The sequence below is a fragment of the Pelobates fuscus genome, chromosome 1 (genome assembly GCF_036172605.1).
Source record: "Pelobates fuscus isolate aPelFus1 chromosome 1, aPelFus1.pri, whole genome shotgun sequence".
Taxonomy (NCBI): Eukaryota; Metazoa; Chordata; class Amphibia; order Anura; family Pelobatidae; genus Pelobates; species Pelobates fuscus.
This window is the reverse complement of record NC_086317.1, coordinates 300,562,145-300,578,789: the sequence shown is the minus strand read 5'-3', so window position 1 is coordinate 300,578,789 and position 16,645 is coordinate 300,562,145. Positions and strand designations below refer to the sequence as shown.

General features: G+C 39.7%; 2 protein-coding genes across 2 annotated transcripts in view; one reads left to right on the top strand and one right to left on the bottom strand.

Annotated features, from left to right (window-relative positions):
* LOC134569496 (repetitive organellar protein-like) overlaps window positions 1-1,894 on the top strand; it is a 52,152-nt gene extending 50,258 nt beyond the window's left edge. Inside the window, exons 7-9 of the mRNA XM_063428440.1 lie at window positions 613-694; window positions 1,500-1,591; window positions 1,884-1,894. Coding sequence (XP_063284510.1) covers window positions 613-694; window positions 1,500-1,591; window positions 1,884-1,894 — 185 coding nt within the window. The remainder of the gene's footprint in view (window positions 1-612; window positions 695-1,499; window positions 1,592-1,883) is intronic.
* The window catches only part of TASL (TLR adaptor interacting with endolysosomal SLC15A4), a 358,686-nt gene that overhangs the window by 240,770 nt on the left and 101,271 nt on the right, over window positions 1-16,645 (bottom strand). The gene's annotated exons all lie outside the window — the stretch shown is intronic.

Here is a 16,645-nt window from a genome sequence, read left to right as displayed (position 1 = left end):
TAATTAAAACTGCAATAATGACCTGCTCAGGTTTAAGGGACCCAACACTGTGAACCCAGACCACTTCAATGAGAGGATGTGGTCTGGGTGTCTATAGTGTCCCTTTAAGAGAAGAAGCTTCAGTTACACGGAAGTGTTTTTATCTTATTTTTCTGGCCTAGGTCCTTATATAGTGGCCCGGTGATGTAGAAATCCATTAATTCTATGGAGTGGTTCTTGAAGGATCATTATATTATTAATTATCTGATTTTCATGCAGCATATGAATTTTACTTACTACCATGGATCAATACCTTTATACATGTGACTGAATATATATATGGCTATTGAAAGCAATTCTAAATATGACTCTCTCCCTGTAGTGTGACGTAGGAATGGCACAATATATCTATCACAATGGCTTATTGTAACCATTTCCATGCTGGTGGGCTATTCATAGTCAACACTGGTATTATCTAGAAATACATTTACATCTATTCGTGGTTTTGATTTGTTTTTTTGTCTTGTTTTTATAGAGAATGTTTTGCTAAATTGCCAGTGCAATTGAATCCAAAATCTGATTGACTTTGTTAGGCTGAAACACAATGTTCAAAGTAGTCTAATTTTTTTGCAGATGAAGTAGAAACAGAACGGCTAAAGAATGAATCTTTTACAAAATATTTCTACTCAAGTAACTGGAATCCCGAAGAGGACAGGTGATTCTAATATTACATTACCATGTTGTATGATACATAGTACAAATCATTAGACTAGGGTATCCTAGGTGCTTTGGCATGGGCAACCATGAGTTGAATCAATAGTGGCTGGAAATAGTAACAGCTACATGAGTATAACTCCAAACAATCTTGTGTACATTTTGTGTATGCTACCCTAACACAAAAGGAACAGTAACACAAGCCACAACTCTAGCACTATGTAAGATAATGTACTCTATAGATGGTACATCATGCTAAAGTATATATTAGAGGAATATAGTTCAAGGTTCTAAATCATACCTCCATTACGTTCTTATGACTTATTAGGTCTCCAAAACCCCTCAATTACATTATTTTCTTTTAATATATGGTTCACTGCTATCTATTCTCTAAATATGTATAGTCAAAAAAATGTATTATAATATTTCATATTTTAAATATTCAGAACTTATGTTAGCAATGTAAATATTAAATGAAATATCATTCTGTATGCATTCTTGTGGTTATACTCCTTCATTAATATATTTACATTCCAAATGAGAATGCACAATATAAATCCCATTAAAATGTCTCATTTTTCTACATCTTAATTCTGGATGCATATCTGATAAGATGACCCACATACAAGCTGATGCTTTATGGGTTTCCTTTTATTGACCGTAATCTTTTCAAGTTTTAATACTTATGAGAAGAACTGATTAAAATGCAAATGTACCTTACTGTGACCATTCTAAACGTAACAAATGAGCCTTTACTGAGTCCTGATAACAAAGTACCACTTTGACTCCCATCTCTCAACTTTTAGTCTTTATAGGAATGATGCTTTTAAAGTTGATGGAACATTTTCAAAATGCAAAACAGCTGTAGGTTCTTTCAACATAAAAGGATCCTGGGAAAGTAAGTATTGAGAGCAATTTCCGTTTACATGCAACAGTGATTAAAGATGGGGTTGGGGTCTCACATTGTTGAATTTCTAATTATTTTTCTCTACCTATGCAAAGTAAACTCATTACTGATATGACCTAAGAAATGTTAACCTTTGCATATACTATAATACACATGAATATCTGATTCTCTGATTCCTTAAACTCAGCCAGTCATGGAGATACACAATACATTATCTACATACATGTTGCCCTCTATAGTGCCATTATACTTTTTTATAATTCTCATTTGTTTTGTCTGACAGCTCTTGTATAAAGTGTGTGTTTGTCTATATATATATATATATATATATATATATATATATATATATATATATATAGACAAACACACACTTTATACAAGAGGAATATATATATTATATATATCATAGAATTTCTCAGAAGAAAATGGAGCTGTACTAAATTTGATGTCGCATAAAGCATTAGATGTCGCATAAAGCATTAAGTCTTGGATTTATTACCACTTTCCTTAGGCCAATTAATCCTAATTACTATTTATTCCAGCTTTACTTAGCTTGTCTACATCAATTTTTCTTTCTCTTCCAGTGCTGAGTCTTAAATAAATTAGTGTCTCATTTTTCTTTTTCTCGACTTGGCATCCATTTATTATTTACACATTTTTAGAGTTGGCCTTTTTTCGAAATTCCTTTTAATTGTAAATCAACAAAGCCTGATGTGCTGCATATAAAATATATATCGGTGCTATGCTAAAGATCTGAATTAATCCATGTATTTCCAGGGGCTCTATTCAGAAGAGATGTCCTAAGTAGATCAAGCCCACAAACTAATGATAGGTATATTAACAAGTAATTCATGAAAGGGAAGCAATTATGCACTCAAACCGCCTTTGCCACCACCTTCCCTGAGGGTACCAATACCCTCCATCTCATGCATTCAAGGTTGAGGACACTCTTGTGCTCAATCAGGAGTACAATCTAGCAAGAGATCCAGCTCTTAACCCCATGAAAACCAATGATGGTTTTAAAAAAAGCAGGATATCCCTGGTTTAAGAACTAGATTGTAATGAGAGCAAGGAACAGCATTGTTTCCTAAGAAGACTTTTAAATGCCAAGTCTGTGTGGAAGGCTGTTATCTTTATTGAGTTATAAACCTCAAATCAAAAAGAATCAAGAAAGAAAAGGGTTCTGGGAATGTGTCCAATATTATCTTTGGGTGCATGTTCAGATATTCCTATTTATTCAAAATTGTTTTTGCTACAGGAAACCATGAAGAACGATTTAAAAGCAGTCCATCCCCACTATCCATGGCAAGTGAAAATACGGATGTTCTAGTCACAGCATTTAATGAGGACAGCCCTGAAAAACCTTCTCAGTCAGTCAATACCAGTAAGTCTGGAAACACTTGATCACCACTGTTTATAACGTATATGTTAATTCCCATATAAACATGGTTATTCACTGAGTTGTCAATCTCCTGGAATATTAATTTTTTAGTCACAATAATCATATTTAAATCTCCAACTCCGTTAAGTATGGTCATGATGAGAGATAAAAGAAGTTGACAAGACTGTGAAATGAGTGGTTAATATGAGGGGTAATGTAATTACAATAATTCCCAGGGTGGGAATAACACATTCATTTAATTAATTAATTCATTAATATATATATTGTAGATTCGATGTATTAGTCCAGTAGACAAGATGCCAAAATAGCAGAGTATTGCAGTATGCAATGATACCTTTTTTATTGGACTAACATAATATTTCAAAGACAAGCTGTCAAGAGTTTTCCTCTCTTCTTCAGGTCTGAAGCAATACTGATCATTGTGATAGAATTTAACACTTAAAACAACTGATGTTAGAGAAGTGGGGTGTCATAAAAAGCAGAAGATGTGCCTGAAAGTGAAAGGTGCAAGTTGGCTGAGAATAGCCAGAAAAAGTCACCCCACTATGCTAATCTTTTCATGGCTGACCTAGAAAACAGATGTTTATGTACACAGCCCCACAAACCATATACATATTATCGTTACATCGATGATATTTTCATAATATGGACAGTAGGATAAGAAAGCCTTATAGACTTCCATAAATCATTCAATTCATTCCACCCGTCCATAAACCTTAAAATGAACTTTTCAAATCATAGTGTGAGTTTCTTGGACTGCACAATAACTTACACCAATGGCATTCTTCATTCGTCTGTATATAGAAAACCCACAGACAGGTACAGCTACCTCCACAATTCCAGCTTCCATCCCAATCACACCAAACAAGGTATCATCTACAGCCAGGCTATTAGATATCACCGCATTTGCTCTAAAACGAAAGACAAAGATCAGCACCTGAGTTCACTGTTACAGTCATTTAGGCAAAAGGTCTACAAGGAAAGGACAATATCTAAAAAAAATAAAATCAGCCCTAAAAACACCACGGGAAAGGCTCCTACAATATAAAGAAAAGGAAAAAAACAAGAATCCATCTAGTAGTTACATACAACCTAACTGTAGAAGGAGTACGTAAAATTATTAAAGAATTACAACCATTAATTTCAGAGGACCCCACACTCAAAGAAATATTTTCTGAACCCCCCCATACGAGCATTCAAACAACCACCCAACCTGAGACAGAGATTGGTCCGCAGCAAATTAACCACAGAACAGGAGCTCACACAGGATGGCAACAAATCACTCTGCAAACTGTGTCAACATTTATGTGGCAAAACCACAGCCAGACACAAAAACAAATTATACAACATTTAGGGATCATATTCGTGCACATCTGCAAATGTGGTGTACATGATACAGTGTACAGTGTGTGACAAAGGTTACTACATTGGAGAAACTGTCCTTAAGCTGCATCTCAGAATGAATCTACACAGACACTAAATCAATAACCACAAGGAAAACGGATATTGTACCCCTGTTGGTCATCACTTCACCCAGCCTGGTCACTCCATCCAAAACCTCAGGATTACAACTCTTAAAGGGAATTTCAAAGACTCTCATTAACGAAAGACATTTTAACACCAGAAAAGAAGGACTTAATGTAGACTCTGGCTTTCTCACACTACCAAAACGTTTTATAAACATACATCTTAATGTCTTATATAGTTCTTTTCAATATTCTCGCTTCACCTTTATTGGATCAATTTATATACATACATATATGCAGCTATATACTTGCATTCCCTTCTCTGCTGTTTTCTTGTTTTTTTTTTTCTCTGGTTTTTTTTTAAATTTTTTTTTTTCTTTTCAACTAGCTCATTGACTCTCCTCTGTTTACTAACTTTGTCTGGCTATTCTCTGCCAACCTGCACCTTTCACTTTCAGGCACATCTTCTGCTATTTATGACACCCCACTCACCCTCCCTCCTCTTGTCTAACATCAGTTGTTTTAAGTGTTAAACTCTATCAGATTGATTAGTATTGCTTCAGACCTGAAGAAGAGAGGAAAACTCTTGAAAGCTTGTCTTTGAAATATTATGTTAGTCCAATAAAAAAGGTATCATTGTATACTGTAATACCCTGCTATTTTGGCATTTTGAGTACTGGACTAATACGCCAATCCAACCTACACTATTATTATATGTATATATGTGGGGAGGGAGAGAGAAAGATAGATTTGAAGCTCCTGCATTTGCTGCAAATGTTCAAGTTGTGCATCTTCTGAAATGAACGCTCACCAAATCAGCAAGTAACTCTGTTTAGTTTAGATTTTAGCATTACTAAGGATGTCGTGGGGCAGACCAGAGGTGGGTAACACTCAGCTCTGTAAGAAGATCGCAGTGGGCGAGCAGAGGGACAGTTAAATGGTGACAGTTTCTCTTTATTGCTAAATTGTAATCATTGCACCTAACCTGTACTGTTCTCTTGAATGCACCTTGAAAGGTTTCACCACTACAAATACGTGTAGACGTTTCTCCTACTTTCTCCTATAGTGACCTTTGCCAACAACATCGGTGGATATGCTGAGGATTGCTCGAAAGATGTATTTACACAAAGTTAATATAAAATATATATTTTTGCTGGGAAATCTAATTTAATATAGAAAATAAAGCACGTAAAATACAATTTATATAACTGTGTATATACCGTAAAAGTTACAGACATAAATAATACAACTATCAGTAAATGTTTAAAATTGTATGCTTTCTTTGAAAAAAATAAAAAACGAGCACAGAGCAACCTAGTACTTTAAAGCAGTAAATGGGTTAAGATGCACCACGCATGAATATGTATTGAGATTGATTTTTTTTTTATTAAAGGCAGCTCTTTTGAGGAGTTGGGTAGTGATAACATCTATGCTAGTCCAAGTAAAGACAGCAATCTTTGGAATTCACTCCACAAGAGCCCAAAGTCTGGACCTGTTAGAGCTTTCTCAAGCACAGCCATTCAGGACCCCAGGTAACTAACTGAATAGCTACGGGTGGCATTGTTAAAATGTGTTGCACAGTCTTGAGATCTACAATAAACAGACCTTAAGCACTATGTCATTGTAATCTAATATGTACAATTGTTTGGAAAATTGTAAAACAGACATCTCCTGTAATTTTTATGTTTTTTTTTTTTTCAATATATGATTTTGGATAAATGAAAAGTAATATACATAATATAGACACCCATATGATAGTTTGTAAAATTGTAGTAATAAATAGAAAATGGACAGAAAGCAAGTCCCAGTACCTCAACAGAAGTTCTCAAATACCTGATCTCAGATATGCAGCCCATTCTGTCTCCAGAGTTTGCCTAATAGAGCTTATAAGGGCAGATTTCTCAAAGTGAAATCATCACCTTGAAAACTAGTGGGACCTTCAGGTGACATTGGTGACACCATGCTTTTACATTTTTGCACCACTTCTTACAACAGAACATAAATCTCCCCGATGGCATTGCCATGTAATCAGGTCACCAAGTGCACTGCTGCATCCTTTTCAGTTCTCCTAACACATCCTAGAATTATCTGCCTGTCGAAAGCTTTTATAGAGTTTTGGATGGAACTCTTCGGTCAACAACAATGGGAGCTGGCCAAGGTTTGAGTGAAAGTGTTGGCGTTTCTATGCATCATTTGGAAATATTTATATTTTCCTCCCACAGTGAGATTGGAATATATATTTAGAGCAAAGAGGCAAGTTAAAAATAATCAAAATAATGTTATTTTATTTAAAAGTGCATTTTTAGAAATGGATGCTGCTTGCAGTGATGACAAGTAATTGTAGTTCATCTGTTTTAATAGCATTCCATGTTTCAACAAAAGGTAATCAAGGTATAGAGTGGCTGCATTTGAAAATCTGGCCAATTTACTGTAGAACAATTCTTTTTGTCCATTAATCATTGTTTTCATTTCAACAGACCCTATTTGTCCAGTTTACCTCGACGCCCATTTGCTCCAAAAAGTATTGCAGACCTGAAAGTTGGACATTTAGTGAAATTCTCAAGACCAGGAGGTAAAATAAGCAAGGGAACAATACAATACAAGGGCCACCTTTGCGGGAGAGAAGATGCCTACCTGGGAGTCGAGTTGGAAGGCAGTGAAGTTGGAAAGCACGATGGTATTTTTCAGGGAGCTCGTTATTTTTTATGGTATGATGGCTTACTTAATAATAAATAAATAGTTAAAATACATTTACTTCAACTACATATGGTATATGGAATATCTAGCATTTGTTACTAGGCTTCAGTTTTGTTTGTAATAACTTGGGTATCATTTATTGTTTATGTCCATTCCATCCAGTCTTATGAATTGACCTTATCTGCCTCGCTTACGTTTTGTCTCACACATGTCCATCATCTCTCTTAGGTTATATGCTTGTTTGTTTGTTTGTAATTTACTGTACCTCTGTATAGAGATGCAAATTTTCTTGGCACTCTGTAGGAGTAACTATAGCTTGTATCTCTATACTGAGGTACAGTAAATTAAGTGTAACCTTATATGTAAAATATTTCATGTCTAAGTGAAACTGTGGTCCAATATAGCTGAAAACAAAATCCGCCATCCTGCTTTTCATTCTATTCTATTATCTATATTTGTGACAAGATTATTTATAACACACTAGATTAATAGGGATAACAGCAACACTAACTAACTGTCTTTTGCATACATAAACAAACAAAGGTGTTCCTTTACTATTTTTGTAACATTTCTAATAGTCTGACACACACAACCCCTCCTCCCCCATTGCCTTAAATAGAACTGCTTCTCTAAGCCGTGGTCTGTAAGGCTGTGTGTATTGCATCCAAAAATGTATAAGAGTACATAAGTACATTTCTCTAGCCAGAAACATTTGCTAACAATTTTATCAATACATTAGCTATTTTATTCTAGTATCAGATTGTGAAGCCTAGCCAAATGAAACCTTTTCATACTCCACTTAAAAATGGCTGCAAAACATATCCACATATTTTAGGTATTAATTCCATATATTTTTTTTATAAATTCCTCTTAGAGGAACACTCCAAGCAGCATAACCACTACAGTCTACTATTTGTACAGTCTACTATTTGACTCTTCCTCTGCAGCTTGGAAGCTCCAGCAAGGAGCTAAGTCCAGCAGTGCTCATCTGCCGCGGTCAACAAATGAGCTAGACCCTTGCTGTAGCTTTTTGGCTGCACAGGTACGGGTGACTGGTTCCTGACCTACCATGGGTAAGCTCTCAAGTCATTCACAAACAAAGGGCTCCAGGGCAATCCTGGCACCATAACCACTACAGTATGTTGTAGTGACTATGGTGCTTGGAATGTTTCTTTAACAATATCTCTTATTTAGACACTGAACTGGACAGCTTAGATGTATAATCTTCAGATAAACTAGACTGAGTGTTTCGCTATTGTTTATGTTGAGCAATAAACACCTACAGCAAATAGGAAATAAAACTAGAAGAAACACATAGTATGGAATATGCATGGTATTAGAAGTAAACACTGAATATCAAATCTCCTGTGATCGTTTACGTTACCAGAAGGAATTTGTAAAATCAATGCTAGTCTTCTCCTTACACAACGTGTATAAGGAGATGCTATTTTCAATTCTCCATAGATTTGGAGTAAAAGCATGCTTCAGAAAAAGGCTTGTAGTCACAAGCTGTAGTTAAAGGACCACTATAGGCACCCAGACCACTTCAGCTTAATGAAGTGGTCTGGGTGCCTGGTCCAGCTAGGATTAACCCTTTTTTCTATAAACATAGTAGTTTCAGAGAAACTGCTATGTTTATATTAGGGTTAATCCAGCCTCTAGTGGCTGTCTCATTAACAGCCGCTAGAGGCGATTGCGTGCTTCTCACTGTGATTTTCACGGTGAAAAGACGCCAGCGTCCATAGGAAAGCATTGAGAATGCTTTCCTATGGACTGGCTGAATGCGCGGGCGGCTCTTGAGGAGGAGGAGAGCTCCCTGCCCGGCGCTGGAGAAAGAGGTAAGTTTAACCCCTTCCTCCCCCTAGAGCCCGGCGAGAGGGGGACCCTGAGGGTGGAGGCACCCTCAGGGCACTATAGTGCCAGGAAAACGAGTATGTTTTCCTGGCACTATAGTGGTCCTTTAAGTTCTTGTTTATTATTTCCTCAAGAAATGCCTATACATTAAAATAGATGCAGTACTTCTATTGTCTTTTACTTTGACTTGCTATTATTTATGTATTAATGATCTATTTTATTCCAACAGCAAACCGAACAAAGGGGTTTTTGTCAGTTTTAATAAAATTATCATGGCGTGGGAATAAATATGGAGAAAACACCACAAGAAGTTGAGAACACAATATGTCCAGACATACATGGTTTGCAGAAAAGCCGTACTCTACTGGACATATTTACTTTTTTTTGAAAATGGACACAAAATTAAAGCAAAACATGCCAACACATATGCCATCGTGAAGTGTTTTTTGTAAAGAGCTAAGAAACCATGGTGCTATATAGATAGATCCATTGCTATAAAGTATAATATATTTATTTTTATATATATGTGTGTATATATTGATTTGTGTTCGGGGCAACCATTGTAATGTTAATGTATACTGTGTATTGATGTAACCTGTATTTAGGACAAAGTCGGTTGATGTGTGCCGAAACCGACGTAAGCGGTAGTCCAGTAATAAAGTGGGCAGAAATAGAAGTGCCTTGCCAAAGAATATTTTTTCATACATGGAAACATAATACAAAGAATATATCTCAAGATGACAATTTAACAAAAGCTGACCATTTCTAGCACAGGTTGAGGTATGTACAGAAAGAAAGCGGATGACTTCCAACGCCCTAGTGACTTGACATGAACTGGCATGTCCTGACAAGATGCGGTTGAAGCTGCCCCTATCCTGAAAGAGTGTCCTGAAAACTTACTAGCGTTCAAACCTAGTCTAGTCAGTAACACCCGTACATACTGCATGAACTTTGAGGTGGTCAGGACGGCCCGTGGAGGACCAGCAGAGGGATATCTGACTGAGGTGGTAGTGTTTGCAGATATGAATCCAGAACCTTAACCAGGCACCATTTATTTAGAGTGGGATAATAAGTGATCTGAACGGATTGACCGACATACTCGTTTTTGTAATGGGCAAGGATAGGACATAGTATTTTGATGTTTAACTAGAAAAGATTGTTTAAGGCATTCTCATGAGATTCTGTTACTATGTATGGTGAATTCGTGTGGCCTAAGAAATCCATAATAGGCCAAGTATATAGCTGTCTTGATGACTGAATTTGTAACGTTCGAAAGGGGCTGTGTCTAACAAGTCTGACATATCCTTAAAGAGACTCTCTAGTGCCAGAAAAACAATCAGTTTTCCTGGCACTGCAGTTCCCCTCTCCCTCCCACCTCCTATCCCCGGTTGCTGAAGGGGTGAAATCCCCTTCAGTGACTTACCAGAGGCAGCGACATGTCCCACGTCGCTGCTTCTTCCTCCGCTCACGCTCCTCCCCTTCATCACGTCAGCTGGTGGGGGAGACTGATCACGCCCACCGGCGGGGGAGACCTAATGCGCATGCGCGGCAATGTCGTGCAGGTGCATTAGACCTCTCCATAGGAAAGCATTGAAAATGCTTTTCAATGCTTTCCTATGGGGATTTTAGTGACGCTGGAGTTCCTCACAGCGTGAGGACGTCCAGCGACACTATAGCACAGAAAACCTGTGCTATAGACCAGGAAGACAGCCACTAGAGGAGGAGTTAACCCTGCAAGGTACTTATTGCAGTTTATAAAAACTGCAATAATTACACTTGCAGGGTTAAAGGTAGTGGGAGTTGGCACCCAGACCACTCCAGTGGGCAGAAGTAGTCTGGGTGTCTGGAGTGTCCCTTTAAATATTTATTTGTGAATGGGTAACTTTTGAAGTGGAGTAGTGTTACTGGCTTTATGTATGCCTTTCAGTATGGTCTTGATTGGGTATGAAGACTGAAAACAAGGGTTGTTTGGAAATAATGTATATATATGGTTCTGAATGCCGGTTAAATACAGCTTGATAGCGTTATGTGACAATTTGAGTCTAAGGTGCCAAAAAATTGTGAAAGCTACCAGAGATGAGATGTCAAACAACTGAACAAGGCTATGTTGCAACATGAATTTTTTTTACAATGAGAAAGCTCTATTATAAGACAGCTGCATGTTTTACGAAAGGGCCAAGTTGGTCAAGAGGAGACTATGATCCAATAACTCTTCTAATTCATTACTAGCTCCTGCAATGGAGGGGCGGCAGTGGCTATCAGTGAGGCCATGGGTAGTGTTTCTCTGAAGGCCTGGAAGTCAAAGCCAGACAACTTGTCAGCTGCAGTATTAAAAACCCAGGGAGAATGACCACAAACCAGATAAAAGTGATTAGCCAACCATTAGCCAACCATGTCAGTGTCCTAATGAACCTCATTATAGTTAGTGAGGAGGAACGCCCTTTGTTAACAATACGGCAGGTAGCTAGCTTGCCGGAAAAGAAACGCACCAAGCAACCCGCCCATGAATGACCACAGCTGCTGCTACAGTAGGGTATACCTCAAATAAGGCTGAGGTGTGGGAGAACCCTTCAATAAGCTGCACCTCCTCTGGCCAACTACTCCAGAGCCACTTGTCGCCAAATATGGCCGCAAAACCTGTGGATGCTGCAGTATGTGACCAGATGACTGGAGTGTGTATAGATAGCTGTGGGAGAAACATGCTCCTCCCATTCCATTGGACCAGGAATTTGCGCCAAATAAGTAGGTCAGCCGTAGCCTGGGAATCCAAGGAAATACGACTAAAATAGTCGGACAATTTGGGTAGTACGCAAAGGAGTCTCGAAATAAAAAATTTTGCGAACCCAACAGAGATTGCAATTCCTTGCGATTGCAGGTCCCCACTTGTAAGAATTTGTCAATAGCCTGCAGGATGCCTTCTGTTTTCTTGGGAGAGACCGGCACCCCCAAGTTATGAAAAAATGAAATGGCCTTGGTTAAATCACTAGGTGGAGAGGAATTATTTTCGACAAACAGAAAATCATCCAAATAGTGTACCACTGTATGGCACCTGCATTTGTTCAATAGAAGCCAATACAAGTTCTCAGCGAATGTGCCGAAAATTTTAGGGCAGCTTTTCGACCCTAAAGTGAGTCTTGTAAAAAAAAATAGTACAGACCTTTCCAATTAAGACCATGCAGATGCCATAGAGACGGACGTATGGGTAGCAAATTGAAGGCGTTAATAATGTCCGTCTTACTCAGCCAGGCTCCAACCCCTGCAGTAATAATCGGGTTTATGGCATTGTCTATTGTGGCATACCAAAGAGAAAACTCTTTTCCGATTGAAATTAAAGAGTTAAGGCTAGGTATAGCCATGGAGTGAGATGCAGAGAGATCTAAAATCAATCTGTGTTTCCCAGAACACTCCCCAGTGACCAATCCTATAGGGTTAGTCCTCCAATTGGAGAATGGGGGCACCTTAAAAGGTCCCATTAAAAACCCATCCTCCAATTCTAGTTGTAACAGTGTATCGACCGTGTCCGTATCAGCTAAAGCTGACTGGAGATTATTGCATTTGAAAATGCCAGCAGGAATGTGAATAAGACCTGTATGGAACCCTTCAGTAAAACCATCTATCAAGAAATCAACTAGGTGTTTGGAAGGGTGAGTAGCTAAAGCACAAGCCAGCGAACTAATATTCACTGAGATCAGGTAAGGTTTAGCATGAGTTTTATTTGGACACATAGACTTTGCATGAGCCCTAAAGCAGTGAGAACACACGTGCAACAAGCGGAAGGCATTATAACCACAAGTACCTACATTGAAATTATTAAACAACTGTGATTTACCCAAATTAACAATAGGACGGCCAAACTTGTCCTAGCCTGATTTGTCAGAGCTTGTATGTGCCCCTGGGAAAGTCATATGGATGGAGTTGGGTAAGATGGGACAATAGTCCGAGGCATGTGAGGTGGATGCACAGATTGCACTAGCTGGTGTCTTTAGTCCGGCAAAGTGCCTGCAAAATTAGCTCAGTGTCCATCAGGCTCCAGTCAGTTTTGACGTTGAACTGAGCCAGAATTGCAGACGCCTTAGCCGAAAAGGACCAGTGGTAATCATAAAATGACGAGCCACCGTATTGATTACCAAAGTCCACCAGCTTATGCAAGTACAGATCCAGTTCCTCTCATCTATGTGGGTGTACAGAGCATATGACATCCCTATAAATCTCAAAAGCAATAACAAAATCAGGGATAGACAATGTCTTACTTAGTCTAGGGTCCCTAGCCTGCAACACAACAGAAATATCACCGTGAGCATATGTGCGATTCGCCGCTATATCATGAGAGGCAATCCGTAGTGATACAAGATTAACATCCTTGCCTTCCAGGATATCTTTCATGAGATTTGCAGGAACCATGAGGACTGGGTTTATGATATGGGATTCTGAACTTGACAGTATATTACCAGTTTGCAACAGTAGCGAACCGGGTAGACCAGTAACTAAGGGCACAGAATATAATATAGGGAGGTTCCAAGCCTCGATCCTATCCAGTCTATCATTGACCCTCTCTATGGAAGCCACAAGTGAGGCCACCATGACGTGAAGATCTGAATTGCCGGGACCACTTGTCCCTTCTCCAAACCCTGAGATGTTGGTACTTGTCAGAATGAGTTTAAATAGTTCTGCTTTCCTGGCTGTGGCAGGGAAAGGGATACTGTGTCTTTGAAGTTCCCGCAGTGATACTGTTGTAGAATTATTAAATTACCTATTATTGATTGACTATTATTCTATTTCCTAATAGTATTTAGAATATTAGAAGGAAATGCTTTTCTAGAAGGTTATGAGCAGCACCGGAACAGTCAAGTTCCTGTAGTATGAAACATTGTATGCCATAGTTAGATCATGAGAACTGTACTAATAAAATGTCTATTCACTAAAGCTTGAGAAACTAACCTTGAAGCTAAATGGTGCCAAGTACTCAAAATGGCTGGCTGCCAGCTCCCCCCTCCCATCGAGCGAGCCTCGTGCTAAACAACAATGGCGCTTGTATCTTATGTCCACTCCCGTGTCAAAGATGACGACATCCCATGATGGGAGGATGCCCAACTAGCCACTTAACAGCTAAACCAATTAATAATATTGATGGGAGGGTATTGACTTAACCACTTAACACCTAATCCAATTAATAATGTTTATTTGTTGTTATCTTGATATTCTATGATGATGTAATATTGCTTTTATAAGGGTCTGCGAGACCGCTTTTTATTCAGATGCCATTAAATTTTCTCGAAGTTCTTTTAACCTGAACTCCGTGTGTCAGTGTGAATTTACTTCTGCGTATACGCAATTTAATCATCTCTAATTTGGACAGGAACAGATAGTCATTCAAACTTATTTGTTTACTTAAAAGAATCTATATCAATACGGAGAATGGTCCAGGACCTGACAGAAGTTGGGCTACCGGTGTCGCCCTTCCGAGAAGGTGACATGGACCTAAAGGAGTAATGGGGAGGGATACATTGTCTGCTTCTTCAGGAATCTGAGACATACTAAAAGAAATATCAAACATAAATCAGTAACCGAAAAGCTTGGATTACTGGCTGGCTAGCTAGTAGACATGTGCAATTCGTTTCGGTCCGAATATGAATTCGGACGAATTTCGGGCAATTCGGACATTCGGGTACTTCCGAATGTCCGAATTGCCGAGGTCCCGAAATTACCGAATCTCCAAAGTGCCGAAGTACAGTATTGCCTAAGTACTAATATACTTACCCAGTGAAAGAAGAAGAATGTTACATTGTATACAATTTTTTTTAAATTTGCATTTTATTACAGTTATACACATGTATACTTCTGTACCATTATATATGAGGTATAAACATTTAGAGAATCTTGTAGATCTCAATATAGATCAGCAAACACTGTTACAGCAGGTTGCGATAAAGATTAAAGACATACAAAAACAAGAGACAAAAGACAGGGGGAAGGCCCTGAGCAAAAGCAATAGTGTTTGTCCAGTAGTTAGGTATAGCTATAGGTCACATGGGTGGCCGGCAACTGCGTATATGACGCCTAAAGCAACGAAGATAGCATATAGTCTGATTAACAGTAACAGCTACGGCATGTCCGTACTGTCCCTGGTGTTAGATGTGTGTTTCTTGGCCAGGCCGCTTCGTGGTTTCACCCCTCCCGAGGTCCCTTTCTCGTGTGGTGGATCTGCTTGGTTTGCCTCTTCCGATGCGCTGGCAGCTGGTAGCCCCAATTTATGAAAGAGTGTCTCTGGGTTGTCCGAGGAAGTCAGAGTGAGCATTTCCGTGCCTTGTGTAACGGCCAGCGAGCCCTCTGCGTTCCAGCGGTATTTAACTGAGCAGTCTCGCAGCCTCTTGGCCACCGGTGCCAGCTGCCTTCGTTCTGCCAGGACAGGGAATGGGAGGTCGCTGTATATGGAGATGACATGGCCTTCAAAATGCACCTGACCCACAGTCCTAGATTTGTTTAGGATGGCGGACCGCACCGCAATGTCTCTAGTTGTTACGATAACGTCTCTTGGTGCGTCCACTGGTGCCGCTGCAGCCCTGCGTACCCGAAAGGCGGACTGGATGCATGAGGTGTCTGCGGCTGTTTGAACACCCATCGAGACAATCAGCCTTTGGACATATGGCATTACGTCCCCCCCATCTACCTGTTCAGGTATGCCCCTCAGGCGTACGTTTCGTCTCCGTTGTCGGGACTCCAGTGTAGTCACCATTTTGTGTAGTTGCTTGACCTGTGAAACTAGACCCTCCACCTGTTGTACAGTTGTCTGGAGTTGTGTGTCTCGTCCCTGCTCTCTGACCTCAACCCCTGACACTTTGTGCTGCAGGGCCTTTATGTCGGCTTATGTTTCTTGGAGGTCTGACTTCCACACTTTTCTCAGGTCCACCAGTAGCCTCTTTATGTCTCCCTTAGTGGATGGGGATGAATCTTCATCGGAGTCAGCTCTTAGGTATAATCCAGCTGGGTGAGGTGGATTACTTGATTCCTCCTCTTCAAGGGAGTCATCAGAGGCCCCTTGCTCGCTGTAGTGGTCGGGTGCCAGTGCTGGAGGGGGTGTTCTCTCAAAGGACAGTCTTATATCCTGTAGTGCATTCCTCTCCATCTGCACTAGTCTCCTGTGCTTGCGCCCCATGTTTGCTGTGGGTTGTTTAGGGTTCCAGGATTACCCTCGCGCTACGGAATCTGTTGGCGCTATATAAATGGCAATAATAATAATAATAATAGGGGGGGTAGTCTCTGGTGGGATCTACACTGTGCGTTGAGCCTCCAGGTACCTGAGCAGCGGGGTCGGCCGCCTCCCGTCTGCGCACGTGTGGTAGGCCGCGGTCGCGGCTCGTGCCGTCACCGATGTCGGAGTTTCACTTTTTTTTTTTTTTCGGCTCAGGATACTCTCCGGGTGCTTCTCCAGACTCTGGTAAGTGTCCCGGTTGTGAATGGGTTCGGGTCGAGTAGCACGAGTCCCAGTGTAGGTGCTCTTTTGCCGGAGCTCTGGCGAGTTGCGTCTGCCTGGTTCGGCAGTTAGGCTCCGCCCCCCATTGTATACAATTTTAAATAAAAAGTATACAAAACATAGCCAGGATTCACATGTAAGCATTTGCAACACTT